Here is a 15,463-nt window from a genome sequence, read left to right on the forward strand (position 1 = left end):
ATGATATGATGTTGGCTAGCATCAATAATAATGAGAGAGTATGCTTACTCATTTGCATCGCTTGCAAGTACCCATCTTATTTGGCCTCTAGAGAATGAAGCCTCACAATGATATGATGTTGGCTCCATTGCACTTAGTTAAGTCATTCCCACCATGCAAGTTCGAGTAGGGGTTCAAGAACAACCTCACAATGATACGATGTTGATCATTCTCATTGCTTACCTTCACAACATCATGTATGCATATAGAACTCCTCCTGAGTGTAAGCACGCACTTTTTACTTCCCCATGATAGGGTGAAGTCGGTGTACGAGTCACAAACGATCGGAGCCTACCACGGTGGAAGGCCATGAAAGAAGGTTCAAAGCACTCTCACGCTTATCAACTTAATAATGGTTTGGTTTAGGGTTTTAGGTCTCATCACATATAAGCATGCATTTTAATCTTATTAAAACAATTTGGTCTTATTACAACTATTGGTCCATGTGATTGATTTTGTTGTATATAATACTCCCACTATGCTTGTAAAACGGTTTTTAAAGCAAGAGTATATGGTACTACTAACATAAGGTTTGCATTCATTGATGGACTATATAGAACTGGTTTGGTATTGCTGTGCTTTGAAAAAAAGCTGCTGTGAGAATAAGCGGCTGTGCTGTGAGAATAAGCGGCTGTGAAATAAATCAGCAGAGTGTTTGGTAAACTTTTTTGTAAAAGTGCTTTTGGAAAAAAAAAGCAGTCTAATAGTGGGTCTTTTTATTAAAGAAGCACTGTAGCTCCATGTGCTTTGAAAAAAAGCCAGTTTTCCAAAGCTGCAAATAGCAGCTTCAGCTTTTTCCTTTGATTTCAGCTTATTCTCACAGCAGCTTCCAAAATAAGCCCTTTTTTTTCAGTTTACCAAACACCTAAAACCCTCACAGCTTTTTTTCATGGGTGCTTTTTTTTTAAGCACCTCACTCCCAAACTAGGTCATAGTTGCCTTAGGGCCTTAGGATGACTATGAACCTTTGATTCTATCCAACACGAGCCTAGTGTTGAATCTCGGTCTAGGGATGGTGATTGATTTTAGTTACGCGTTTAATCACATTAAGGCGTGTTTTCTTATTGGGCGTTGGACCCTCTACTTCATTTTCATGCATATCAAATAAAGCAAGAAAGAAGTACTTCAAAGTAAAGAAGAGCTTATGCTCTTTTACAACATTTGATAAAAACAAATTACTTTAAAGTAAAGAAGAGCTTATGCTCTTTTACAATATTTGATCATATCAAATTACAAACAAAATCTAATCTACACATTCTCATGGTTCAAACAAATTTGAGACGGCCTTTCACATAGCTCAATTATCGTAGGCTTAGGTTCATAATCACCATTTCTTTAATTAATTAACGCTTTAACTAATTAAACTTGAATGCAACATTTTCATTTGGTTTTTGTTTCCATATAATTGATTTAAATGGAGCTAAATGAAATGAAAATCAAATTCTCATTTAAAGATACAAAACTATTTTGTTCTTAACTAATTTGGGCCAAAAAACAATAACCTCAACCATTGGGCTATATTGCAAAACATAAACTTTTGAGGTCCCTTTGTAAAAACACAAAAGTCCACTACTTCATGTAATTACAACTAGAACCCAAAAATTTCAACAAATGCAAAAACTTCATTAAAGGAGAAAAACAATTTGTCCTTTAGTGATTTTGGGCCTTTACATAAAAATGTAAACTTTTGGGTCAAAGTACAAATACACAAAAGTATCAAAATTTTATGTAATTGCATAAAAACCCTAAAAGTACCCTCATTGAAGGAGTGGCCGGCCAAGGAGTAGTGTGAGTGATGGTGTGTGTTTTTTATGAAAGACAAAGTCTTAAAGTCAAGCATGTTGAAAAGGTGATGGGTATGGTGTTGAAAAAAGAAGAAGGTATGAGTGTGTAAGAGAAGTACCAATCATGTACAAAAAATTCAAACACATTTTCAAATTTCAATCACACTTTCAAAAAATGTCTTGTGATTGAAAAGTCTCACCCACCAACACAAAACAAAGACTTTATGAAAAGCAACAAACATTTTGAATCAAAACACCAATCCTTTTTGTTCTTGGTTAGAACATAACAAGAACAATGAAGAACATCTGTGAAAACCCATAAGAGCTCCATGAACATTTTCACTCAATAAAACTCAAATTTTCACTACTCAAAAGGGGGTTCACATCCTAGGGTACTTAGGGGTTCCAAAAGTCACTTAAAAACACTTTTAACAAGACAAACATGAACCCAAAAATCCACCCTTTGGATTTGGCCGAATTTCCCCAAAAACATGGTACCAAATTTTAGCTTCAAAATTCATGCTCATATGAACTACGTGTTGGAAATATGCCCTGAAAGTCAATCTTTGGAAGAAACCTTTCAGGACAAATGAATCGATGTATGGATGACTCTTATACATCAAATGGCAAAGATACTAATTAGGACTATCTCAATAAACGATATATGTCCTTATTAATGAATCCATGGACAATGGATCGATTGAAGAAGTAATCTAATGATGTTATACTACAGAGACCTTCTTCACATAACCATTATGTCCAAAAAGGTTCCTGGTCATTGGATTGTCAGAGGGACATTGACAATGCTTAGACCGGTACATACTGTGTCTGCTTCAAATGGAAGAATGGAAAGTCTCATCCCATTTGTGTAGTGACACTAAGACAAGTATGTAGGTGCTCATTAAGAGAATGAGTTCACTGAACACAATCGAACGAGAGTACTTGCATGGAGGTCTACTCACATGTCAAGCAAGTAACTCTAATGGTTGGAATAATGTAAGTAGTCCTTTGACCTGAGGCATCGTCGTTGTCTTGTGGCTAAGTACTTAATCTTTGATTATGTCAAAGTCACCCCATTCGCGGATGTCCACGGCATAATTGGGGTTAAGCCACTTAGTCATGAAGGCAAGTGAATGCGCAACAAGGAATCTCTAATCCTCGATTAGAGAGGAAGAATACTCTAAGATATGATTCGGGAATCTTCGGCCGAAGTATCGAGCGTAATAAAGGAAAGCGTTCCTATACGACTCAATAGAATCATATAAGAAGGAATAATCACATTAGGGGTTTGACATAATATATCCATACCCTAGTAATGTGATTGAGAGTATTGTTTTAGAGAAGGATCGAATTACATTGTAATTCCAACTGAATAGGTTCTCCGAACAACTTCTACATTAGCTTGGGTAGCTATGACATATGGTTAGATGTCACTCATAGCTTGTGAGTTCTTCTAGATGATTAAATGTAGTCATCAAAGAAGAAATGTGAATTAAAATGAAGTTTTAATTCACTAAGTGATTGGATTAAATATAATCAATTGGATTGATGTCAATCACCTCACTGCCTTGCTAATTAGAACCTAAAATGATTGTACACCGATACACTCTTGTAGTGAGTAATTAATGGATGATGGAAATAATTAATTGGATTAATTAAGTGTTGTGATTAATTTAGAAAGTCTAAAGAAATCATAAAAGCGATAAAAGATCGTTTTGGGCTTAAAGAAACGTTTGGGTTTAATTGGGCCCATTGGGCCTAAACCCATTGGGCTTTTATTCAAGCATTGGATGACTAGAAATATATAAAAGCCCAAAGCCCAAACCAACACAAAGGGGCCGGCCCTTGCAAGTGGAGAGGGAGAGATATTTAGTCAAGTTGTTGACTAGGTTTCTTTTTGTCTATATAAGGAACTTTATAGAGTTTTAATCCTTAGGGTTTTTGTGTGTTTTTGAACAACAAAGAGGCAAAAGAAAATAGCTCTCTAAAACCACAAAGGCCGGCCACCTAGAGGGTGTTTTAGCTAACAATCTTTCACCCTTTTGGTTATTCCTCCATCCATCTCACTACACTAGTGGGTGTGGATATTTAGAGGTCTTCTCCTTTGGAGACTAAAGGAGAACCTTGGAGCACTCTTACTAACAAAGTGGAGGAGGCAAGGAGGGAGGCTAGGCTCAAGGACTTCAAGGAGCAAAGGACTTGGAGGTGGTCCATCCTTGGTCTAAAATCAAGATCAAGAGGTATAGATCTATACCTTCACTTTGTTCTTTACTTAAATGTTTTGATGCATTATATATAAACCTATGAACCTTGAAGGGGATTTGCATGACTATAGCTTTGATATTATTTGATAAATTGCTTCTGTTGCTCATGTATATAAATTTTGAATTGTATATGCATGCTAGTCATTTAGAAATCCCATGTGTTAAGCTCATAATTTTCCCTTCACTAAGTCTACAACATTTGAGATGGCAAATTTTCTAACAAAATTTACATTCAAAGAAGCAAGAATAAAGCTTGTAACAATTACAACATTCAAATCATAAACTATGAAAATACAAAACCCAAAAGGATTCACCAACTACTAGACCTAGGCTCTTGATACCACTTGAAGGAAATTTTGTGAAAAACATGTTCATTTGAGCAACATCTATGGCATGCAATTAACAATTAAAGGTGGAATCATGCTTGTATGCACTAAAAAACAAAACATTACCCATGAAATTCAAAGCCTAGTAGAAGGGTGAACCAAGACTCAACTCAAGAACAAAATGAGTTGAGAAATCTTATACCTTTGTTGATTCCTCTTTGCATAAGCAAAGGCTAATCAACCAAGGAGAGGGCTTTCATTCCTTTCTTCTTAGCTCCATGGATTTCTTGGATGAGGATGGTTGAAAGGATTCTCCAAGTTCCCAAAGTTGAGAACCTCTAATTTTTCCACACCAAGGAGAGACTCGAAGAAGAGATGAGTGACCTTGGAGGAGGGAAGATTGCTAGCTAATCTCCTCCAAGGGGGCCGGCCTCCTAGAGAGAAAGGGAGAGACATTGTGTTCTCATATTTTCTCCAAAAGAAACCCTAATGAAGAAAAGGCTATAAAGTCATATTTATACCTACCTTCATTGGAGTGGCAAACTTGTAATAAGTCCAAAACCCACTCCTTTATCAATATGGCCGGCCATAGGGTTTTATTGGGTTGTTTGGGCCTTTGTGAATTATTAGTCATTAAGTTGTCATACAACTTAAGTCAATGGGCTTGACGTTTGAAGCCCATTGGGCCTTGAGGCCCAAAACTAACCCGAGGTCTTTAACAAACTTTTTTTGTTTGATTAATTAACATATTAATTAATCATTACCATAAATAATTAAACCATTTAATTATCCTTACTCATCTCCGTTGTTTCTTCAATCTCTACCTTACACGGTGTACGATCCATTAGGTTCCTTTTAGCGAGGCAGTGGGCGATTAGAACTCTTTCAAATCGATTGTGAATTGAAACTTACTTTCAATTCTCCCTGTAGTGATTATACACGTTTAGGGCTTCCACAAACCATGAGTGACACCTAGCAGTATGTCATGGTTACCCATGCTAATCAGAAGAGGTGGAGAACCTATTTAGTTTAGGATTACAATGCAATACGGTATTTCTCTAATACAATACTCTTGACCACATTGTTTGGTTTGATAGTTTATTCATGTCTATTATCCAATGCGATTCATTTACTTATATGATTACCTTGAATGTGATTTGGAACGACTTCCTTAAATTTCATTCATACTCTGGCCATAGATTCTTAATCATATCATAGAGTATTCTTCCTCAAACAGTTTGAAGGTTAGAGATCCCTTGTTGCGCATTCACTTGCCTCTATGACTAAGTGGCTTAATCCCAACTATGTCGTGGACACCTTCAGATGGAGTGACTTTGACATAGTCAAAGATCAAGGACCTAATCACAAGACAATTATGATGCCTTAGGTCAAATGACTACTTTGCATTATCCCAACCATGAGTTCTCATGTGACATGAGTATGAGAACTCCTTGTTGATCGCATTTAGTGAACTCATTCTCTATTAAGCACCTACGTACTTGTCTTGGTGTCAATCACACCAATAACTTGAGACCAGTCACTCTTCCTAAGAGAAGACATAGCACGTACTGATCTTAACGGACTGTCAATGCCCAATTGGCAATCCTATGATCAGGAACCTTTAAGATATGTATACGAAAGAGAATGGTCTCATGAATCTAACTTCTTTAGATCGCATTCTTCCAACTACATATTTCTTGGACTTATCGTTTAAGCGTATAACATTTATATGAGACGGCTTCAAACAATATTTTTTGCACTTTAAATTAAACTATATTAGTTTAACATGTGAAATGTTCGTAAAGTATCATCATGTTTTAGGGCACATTTCCAACATTCCATATATCACGATGCCTTTTGGGAACTCATTGGCTTCAAATTCCATCGGAACTTCGAAGTTAAGCGTGTTCGGGCTAGAACAATCCTAGGATGGGTGATCCACTGGGAATTTGCTCGTGATTTCCCAGAAACAAAACCGTGAGGGAATGGTAAGCCCAAAGCGAACAATATCGTGTTACGGCGGAGCCAATATGAGATGTGATAGAATGGTATCAGAGCCACTCTACCGTGTGGTGTGAGTGTGCCGACGAGGACGTCGAGCCCCTAAGGGGGGTGGATTGTAACATCCCATATCAACCAACGAAGAGGGGGTGATGTGCCTTATATGTATATGCCCACCTCCATATAGCACGAGGTCTTTTGGGAACTCACTGGCTTTCGGATTCCATCGAAACTCCGAAGTTAAGCAAGTTTGGGCTAGACCAATCCTAGGATGGGTGACCCACTAGGAAGTTACTCGTGAGTTCCCAGAAACAAAATCGTGAGTGAATGGTAAGCCCAAAGTGGACAATATCGTGCTACGGCGGAGCCAGTCTGGGATGTGACAGGTACATGGCATGGTTTTTAGGCTGCTAGTCGTGGTTTTCAAGTTAGTGCTAGTTGTGGCATGTTTCAACAGCCAGGGGCTCGTGCTCCTAATGATGGTGTGCTCGGTGCTGCATCTCCGCAAGGTAATGTTTTTAATCATAACGGTTGTGTTTAGTGCCAAATCTTTTGTAAACTTGGTCATTGTACTATCAACTGCTACAATCGTATGAACGTGGCATACGAAGGTCATGTTCCCGCTCCCAAGCTTCAGGCCTAAGCTGCTGCTGTTCCTGCATATGACCCTCCACCCATGGTTGCTCTACCGGTTCAAAATTAGCTCTTTGATTCTGGAGCTAATGCCCATATTACCAATGACTTGGCATAAGTGGCTGATCCCCGAGAGTACAATGGTAATCATCATGTGATTGGTGTAGTTGGAGGCACATGTTTGCTTATTTCTAAAGTTGGTCAATCCCATATCCTCACTCCCACCTATACCTTTAATCTTTTAAACACTTTATATTGTCCCAATGCTTCAACCAATGTTATCTTTATAAATCGTTTGACTATGGATAATAATTGCTCCCTAACCTTATATCCCCATTCTTATCATGTTCAGGACTTAACAACAGGGATGATCCTTTTGCAAGGCCGGAGTAAGGACGACTTCTATCATTTTTTCAGTCTTTCATCCAAAAAAAATCATGGTGTCTTTGCATATTTTGGTGGTCGCGTGTCTAATGCAATGTGGCATTCTAGACTGGGGCATCCTTCTATTTATATTTTAAAGTTTTTAGATGCTAGGAATAAATTGCCAATTCATGGCCATGTGACTTTTGCTCTATGTCATTCTTGTCCTCTAGGAAAAAGTCACAAACTTCCATTTTAGCTTTCTATTTCAATTTCAAAGTTTCCTTTAGAATTAATTCATTTGGATGTATGGACTTCCTCGTCTTACTCGATTTTATTGATGATTATTCATGTTACTCTTGGATATATCTTTTAAAACTTAAATCCGAAGTGTTTCATGCTTTTGTTTCTTTTAAGAAACTTGTTGAAAATATGTTTAGTGGGCAAATAAAATCATTGCAAACCGATGGAGGTGGTGAATGTATGAGTCATAATTTTAAAAAATGTTGATGCACAAAATTAGTGAAGACTTTGGAACAACATAAAGTGTCAAGTTTGTGACCTTCGCTCAGTTGCTCTGGTTGTTAATAAGGATACATATGTAAAGAGATAGAGATAGGGAAGCAAACACAAGATGTACGTGGTTCACCCTAAGTTTGGCTACATCCACGGAGTAGAGGAGTTCTCATTAATAGTGAAGGGTGATGCGTAAAATAACTAAGCACACAAATTAAACCCTCTTTTTATCAATTGTAGTATGGATAAGTAGGGATCGTTCTGGACCGGGGATTAGGAGGGATTGCTAATCTACTCTAAACTGACTTAGAAACACAAAAATAAACTTAAAAACACTTAACAAGACTCACAAGACTCAAAACAAACTCAAAAGACTCAAAACAAGCTAAAAACACTCAAAATTGCCTAAAAACAAAACTGGGCAGTTTTGAGCTCTAAACACAATTTGGACGAATTTGAGTTTTAACTTGAATCAAAACACTTAAAAACACAAACCAGAACACTTTCTAACTAATCTAGGACTTCAAAATAAAGGGGAGATTGGTTTTGACGAAATTGAAACAAAACACAAGCTTTGTAATTAAAATAGATTGTAAAACAATTTGGGAGTCTAAATGGATGATTGATTAGTTAGAGGCTCTTTCTCCACACATGACACGTATGCAAACGACTCGATTTCCAGTTATTCCTTCATAGAATTATGAACGACATTGCCCCAAATTAGCCGTGACATCACTAGCTAACTCTCAGGTTTTCCTTGTATTATTGGATTGGATGGCATCATTCGACAACCCAAAGCATTCTTCAAAGGTCCCCTACATGACATCATAATAGAGATACGATCAAAGATCATTACGTTCAATGAAAACCATAAGCAATGACAAAGCACTTGCAACTATGACATCATGTCACTCATGCTAGGAATTGAACTTAACGCGATTGTGACTAGCAACCTTCACTACATGTGAATATAAGTTTGTAACGATTATGTGAAACATCCTTATACTCTAGCATCATATTTATGCATGCCAATTAAGTGTCGACTCCTAATTAACAAACACAAATAAGTTATTAATCAAATAGTTAAGCCAATTGCATTCACGATTCAAGAATTCATAACTAGAATTTATCAAATCAAATTGCATACATAGTCATGGCTTTGAAATCACCCCTAACCAATAGGGTTTAGTTCCTCATAATCGCAACACAAAGATTATTAAACTTAAATATTGAAAACAAAAGAAAGATTACACCTAGAAACGTTCCAACAATCCAACGTCTTGAATGGCAAGCACGTCCAAGGGTCTCCTTCTTTCTTCTTTGCTGCGGCACAAGGGTGTTTGGTGATGATTTGTGGTGGTGGATGGATGTAGGTAGGTTATGGTGAAGGGTGGAGTGCTTAGAATGGTCAGAAAGGGGTCTTATTTATAGGGAAAGGAAGGGCTACGAATTTATTAAATTTGGAATCAGAAATCAATGGAAAATAGGCAAGAAAGGTGTAGGAATTAAAGAGAAAAGGAAAGGAAATTCGGAAGAGAGTGTAGGGCAGATTTTAGGAATGTGTTTTGGGTCAGAAAATAGGCAAGAAAGGATTTATGGTGCGGCATAGGTTAAGGGAGAAAGGGAAAGGAGATTTGGGACACAAAATAGGGAAGGAAACAATCCCCTTGCACGACAAGGCATTGGACAAAAATAGGAATGTGTTTAATTGCAGGAACTAGGAAAACAAGAAAGGGAAACAAGGAAGGTAAAGTAGGAAAATAGGAAGGTGGGTGCGGCAAAGATATTTAGGTCATCTAAGAGCATTTATTTAGTGTCCTAAGATGTTTAGGAAACTCCTTTGTAGCTGAAATATAGGTGAATTAGGATTAGGAAAGTTTAGAGCCAAAGATGGAAACCTTCACAAATGGAAACCTCCAAGAATAGAAACTTCCAACTTTAGAAACTTTGGCTTCCAATTCTGAACTCTTTGTTCTTCATTTTCATTTCTTCATTTCATTATTCATTCCTAGCCTCCTTTGATCTTCAATTTCGTCCATCCACCTTGCTCCAAGCATAAGCTATCCATTCCATGCCCAAAACTTCTCCAAAAGGCTCCAAAATGCACATGTTTGCATACTTTGTCCTTAAAACCTGAAATTGCACGAAAATAGCTTAAAATACTAAAATTACTAAGTACTAGCAACGTAAATGCAAGGAAACAAGCTAATTAAGTTGCATAAATATGCTCCTATCAAAGGGTTTACACAAATACATAAGTTCAAGCATAATCATCATTAGTGAGTTCTAATGACTAGTTTAAGTACAATAATGACATTAGGGATTCATTATAGGAGAATGATCTTCTTTTATAGTTGAGAAGAGTCTCCAGCTTTTGTTTGCGGTCGATGTGGGACCATAAACATTATTCTGACATTGACATGTGTCGTGCTATGATTGGTCTCCTGGTTGGAGGGAAACTCTTGTGCTTCAGCAAGGGTGCCTCAGCATGACTCCTCAGTGGATCCTTGAAGGTATGAAGTTGACCGGTGCTTGGTAGTTTCGGGATTGGTCAAGTATGGTTCAAACAAAAACTATTTAGTATCTCATGGCATTCATCATCGTTTTACATGTCCTCATCACCTTGACAAAACGGACTTGCAGAACGTAAACATCGACATTTGGTTGAAACTGGACTTACTCTACTTGCTAATGCATCAATACCTATCACGTTTTGGGTAGAAGCTTTTCACACTGCAAATTGTTTGATTAATCGCTTGGCCACCAAAGTTTTGCATAATGAATCTCCCTTTGAAAAATTATTTTCCACTCCTCCACAATATGAATTTTTTAAAAGTTTTTGGCTGTACATGTTTCCCGTATCTTCAACCATATAATCAAAACAAACTTCAATTTCGGTCTAAAAAGTGTATTTTTCTTAGTTATTCCTTAAATCAGCAGGGTTATCGTTGTTTTGATCCCTCTAAGGGCAAAATTTTCTTGTCTCACCATGTTATTTTTGATGTAAAATATTTTCCCTATAAGGATATGGCTGTTACTGCGGCTCTGCATTCTCCATCCACTAACGTAATAAACATAGACACCATAATGCCACCTACTACCTCTATCCCATCACTTAATAATTCCCACCGCCTAAACCCTATCACCTTACCACATCATCCTACCCAAACTCAACCTTTACCCACTCCTAATATCTTGCCCATCCCTACCTAGACCTGGCATTCGTGTCGTGTTTTCCGTGTTCGTGTCGTTTTCGTGTCATACCCGATATCTTAACGGGTTGTGTCGTGTAACACCCATTAAAATAAACGGGTAAAATGACTCGACCCGAAATCGACCCGATAATATTAACAGGTAATATGACCCGACCCGTGAAGGAAAATATATTTTAAACCAATAAATAATCAAATGAAAAATATAATACTAAATAAGTATATACATACCATATTGTCACATCCAAAATATAAAAACATATTTTTCTTTTAAGTATATTTTCGCTTACCTAAAGTCTTTAATAGTTTTTTAATTAATGTAGAAGTGTAAAAAATATAGAAAAAATATATATAAATGCTCACAATGACAAGTTTTACAACTTTCATGAAGAGCTTAACTTCGAAATTCGTCACTATAATCATATAAATCATAGATCAAAATTTAACCGTTGATTGTTTACATTTACGCTTCATTGTTCTCATCAAATTTTGTTTTTTCAGATTTTCTTTTTTGAAAACATGATCTATTAGAGGATGCAGGAAGATGAACAGTTTGGATCGTTGATATTATATTCAGAGTTTTACGGTTAGTGAAAATATTGCTTGATGTTTATAAAGTTTCTACAAACTATATGACATCGACTCATATTTTAGTTAACTGTAAATATCGAAACATGATATCAAAGATCTGAACCGTTCATCTTCTTACATCTGCCAGATGATCATGTTTTCAAAAAAGAAAATTTTAAAAATGAAATTCAGTAAGAAGAATAAAGCATAAATGACAATCGACGGTTAAATATAAATTTAAGGTTTATGGATTGGATTATAGTTTTGGATTTTGAAGTTTACCCCTTCATGAAAGTTGTAAAGCTTGTCACTATGAGTGATTGTATATATATATATTTGTTTTTTTTTTACACATTTTACACTTCTACAATAATTATTATTAATTTTGCTCTCAAATAAAAAACATTATTATGAGGGTTTGGAGGATTTTAAAAATCTAAACAATAATGTAAATGTAACCATTATCTACTTGTGGAGAAATAATGATGAATCACGAGTGTTTATATATTCTTTCACATTTTTCATAATTGTATGAATGTTTTCTTAGTTCTTGCCTATGCAAATACTATACTAGTTTATTTTAGTTTTGGATAACAACATGTTAAGTAAAATTTATCATAGTAATGATAATAAGGAACGCTCATAATAAAAATAAATAATGACTATTTAAAAAAAAAAACTTATATGGATAATAATACAAAACTATATATTTAATATAGAATATATTGTATATATTAATATGGCTATTGTATTTTATAATAAATCTTTTAGTAATTAAACTTTAAAATTATCAAAATAATTTTTTTCTTAACGGGTCGAAACGGGTTTCTCACGTGTTACCTGCGTGTATACCCATTAAGAACCCGTTAATAACGGGTTCTTAATGGGTCACCTGATAAGGACCTGATTAGTTATCGTGTTGACCTGAAACCCATTATTTTCGTGTCATTTTCGTGTCGTGTCACCGTGTTGTGTCAGAAACTGTCGGGTCTATCCCTACCCCACCTGATCACCCTACATGCACTCCAACTCCACCTTCACTAAAGATGCTGCTGCTACGAGTTGTGATTCCTTTTCAACTCTTCATCTGATATACTCTTGTATTATCTCCTATATTTGAGGATTTATATAGAATAATTATTTGTAATAAGTTCTTGTAACTCTTTGATGTAATTCATCTCTATAAATACAAACATACAAACTCTCTCAAAATTAACTGAGTTGAGCATCAATAACGCTTTTAGCCTTTATGATCTTATGTGTGATTATTTCTCCTTTAGAAAATACGATAGTAATGAACTGATTGACTATAATGTATATAACACAAGCAAATGTCACAAAATGAGATATTTAAGTGCTGAGATTTTGCTACAATCAAATGCCCACCCGGCTGAAATTCCTCATGTGATGGCTGTAACTGGTGGGTTTTCTTGAATGTTAAGGCGGGGCATGTAAGGGTGAAGTATCGAACCGCAGTAAATGTAAGTACCAATCTTGATGCCACTTGAAACCATCGACAATCTTGGATCATAGTAGTGATCAATCAAATTTCCTTCTAAATCAACGGCCAGAACTCCACCATTCTTCTCCACACTGGCTCTTAATTTGTATTTCTCCATAATTGCCATCACTTTTCTTATGGAAGGATACCTAACAGCCAAATCACATGCCAATGAGGGCGCCTGCATTCAAAATTGATCAATTTTGAGCCCTTTCCTAGGTAATGTTGGAAGCTTAAAGGGCATAAATGCGAAGTGGTTTATAACAATCTTAATCTACTAATTACCAAGGACAATGCGATCCAGTAACGGCCTTCTCCATCATATCTTATATTATCAGGATACCCTGGAAGATGATCAATAAAAGTATCCACGCTTCCCTTTTTCTGACCTTGTATGTAATACTTTGTACACCTCCTCCTGTAGTACGTATAAATAGAAAGACAGTCTAACATGTTATGTTCTTAGTATCAGGTTATTAGTTTACATTATGCATTCGAACAACAATTTATGAATTGGACAAGCTCAAATCGATGACATGCAAAAGTTGTACACTAACAACGTACATTGGAGTTTCGCAGTAGATTACGTGACTCTGATCCGGTGAAACCACCACTCCATTAGCGAAGTACAGATCACGCACCATCACTGTGGTCTGTTTGGTTGCTGAATCGTAGCTCACGAGTCTTCCGTGAGGCCGACCCTCCAAAAAGTCCCAAACATGGTCTTTTAAGCTGTATTTGTATGAAGCATCTGTGAAATAAATCATTCCATCCACTGTAACATCTACAGCGTCCGTCAGTGAAAATTTTACACCCTCAACCTTGCTTGTCAGCACCTTTACCTCACCCTCACTTGTCACATTCAGCAAGCCCTGCCATACACTAGATTTTGTTATTTTGTAAATACTATAGGGGTGTTCACACTCCCCATTTTACTGCTCTCACACTCTTCTAATTTTCGGTCGTCAGATCGGATGAATTGAAGAATATCAAATGACAGAAATTGACAAGAGATGTAAAATAAGTAAAAAAGAGTATGTGGATAGCACACCCTATACTATACTATAGATAATGTACCTTGTCAAATGCCTTTTTATCCACTACATACTACGCCTTCATTGGATACAATATCATACAATATCTTAAAAATGAACCTGTAACATTTGTTGATGCACAAAATCAATGAGGACTTTGGTACAACAGAAAGTGTCAAGTTTGTGACCTTCGCTAGATTGCTCCGATCACTAGTGTGGATAAGTATGTAAATGGATAGAGATAGGGAAGCAAACACAAGATGTACGTGCTTCATCTAGATTGGCTACGTCCACGGAGTAGAAGAGTTCTCATTAATTGTGAAGGGTTTACACAAGTACATAGGTTCAAGCTCTCATTTAGTGAGTACTAGTGAATGATTTAGTACAAATGACATTAGGAATATTGTGAGAGAATGATCTCTATTTATAGAAGAGAGTTTCTAGTTTCATTCTAACATTGACACGTGTTGTGTTGTGATTGGCTTCTGATGTTGACACGTGTCGCGCTATGATTGGCTTCTGATGTCGACACGTGTCGCGCTATGATTGGCTTCTGATGTCGACACGTGTCGCGCTGTGATTGGCCTCCTGGTTGGAGGGAAACTCTTATGGGTCCTTGACGGTATAACGTTGACCGGTGCTCAGTAGTTTCGGGATTGGTCAAGTATGGTACAAACAGTGCTCCCTTAAGTTTCCGAGTAAGGGAAACTCCTCGGTTCGGGACTTGCAAGATCCAAGCCATTGAGTAATCACGAAACTTCTAAGTACCGAAGTGTGGTATCATTTTCACTTGCCTTATCTGTCTCATATGTAGATGTGGCATTTTCTCTAGAAGTACTTTTCCTCCATCTAGGGGTGGTATCTTTAACCGATGAAGATGCACAAGGTAATGTATCAATTTCACTTGAAGCATACTTGTAGTTTCGGGCTTGGTCAAGTGCGATACAAACCCTATAGTAAGAGTCCCCCAAGTAGTCGAGCTAGGAGATTTACCGAAGGAGGTAACAGACAAGGTAAGCAATCAGACTTCCAAGCAAGCAACCTGGATCGGAGGTTCGACTTCGGCTTCCGGTTAATTGTTCTCCTTCTCATTGTGTCGTAAACAACAACAAGGATAAGGAGAAGCAAATGCAGAAAAGATGATATGAGATACCTTTACTTTTGAAGAAGTAACTTTCCACAGGCTTATTCTTGAACTGGGCTGGAGGGTTTTCTGGTTT

The 15,463-nt window shown here is 36.8% G+C and overlaps 1 protein-coding gene across 1 annotated transcript; it reads right to left on the minus strand.

Annotated features, from left to right (window-relative positions):
• Positions 1 to 13,108: 13,108 nt before the first annotated feature.
• On the minus strand, positions 13,109 to 14,372 carry LOC103418280 (protein STRICTOSIDINE SYNTHASE-LIKE 5-like). Its single transcript, XM_070812753.1, has 4 exons — positions 14,364 to 14,372; positions 13,774 to 14,081; positions 13,495 to 13,627; positions 13,109 to 13,390 (listed from the first exon to the last, which is right to left on the minus strand). The coding sequence occupies exons 1-4, from the start codon at positions 14,370 to 14,372 to the stop codon at positions 13,109 to 13,111; spliced, it is 732 nt and encodes a 243-aa protein (XP_070668854.1).
• Between the last annotated feature and the right edge of the window lie 1,091 nt (positions 14,373 to 15,463).

Source organism: Malus domestica, chromosome 15 (assembly GCF_042453785.1).
Source record: "Malus domestica chromosome 15, GDT2T_hap1".
Classification (NCBI taxonomy): Eukaryota; Viridiplantae; Streptophyta; class Magnoliopsida; order Rosales; family Rosaceae; genus Malus; species Malus domestica.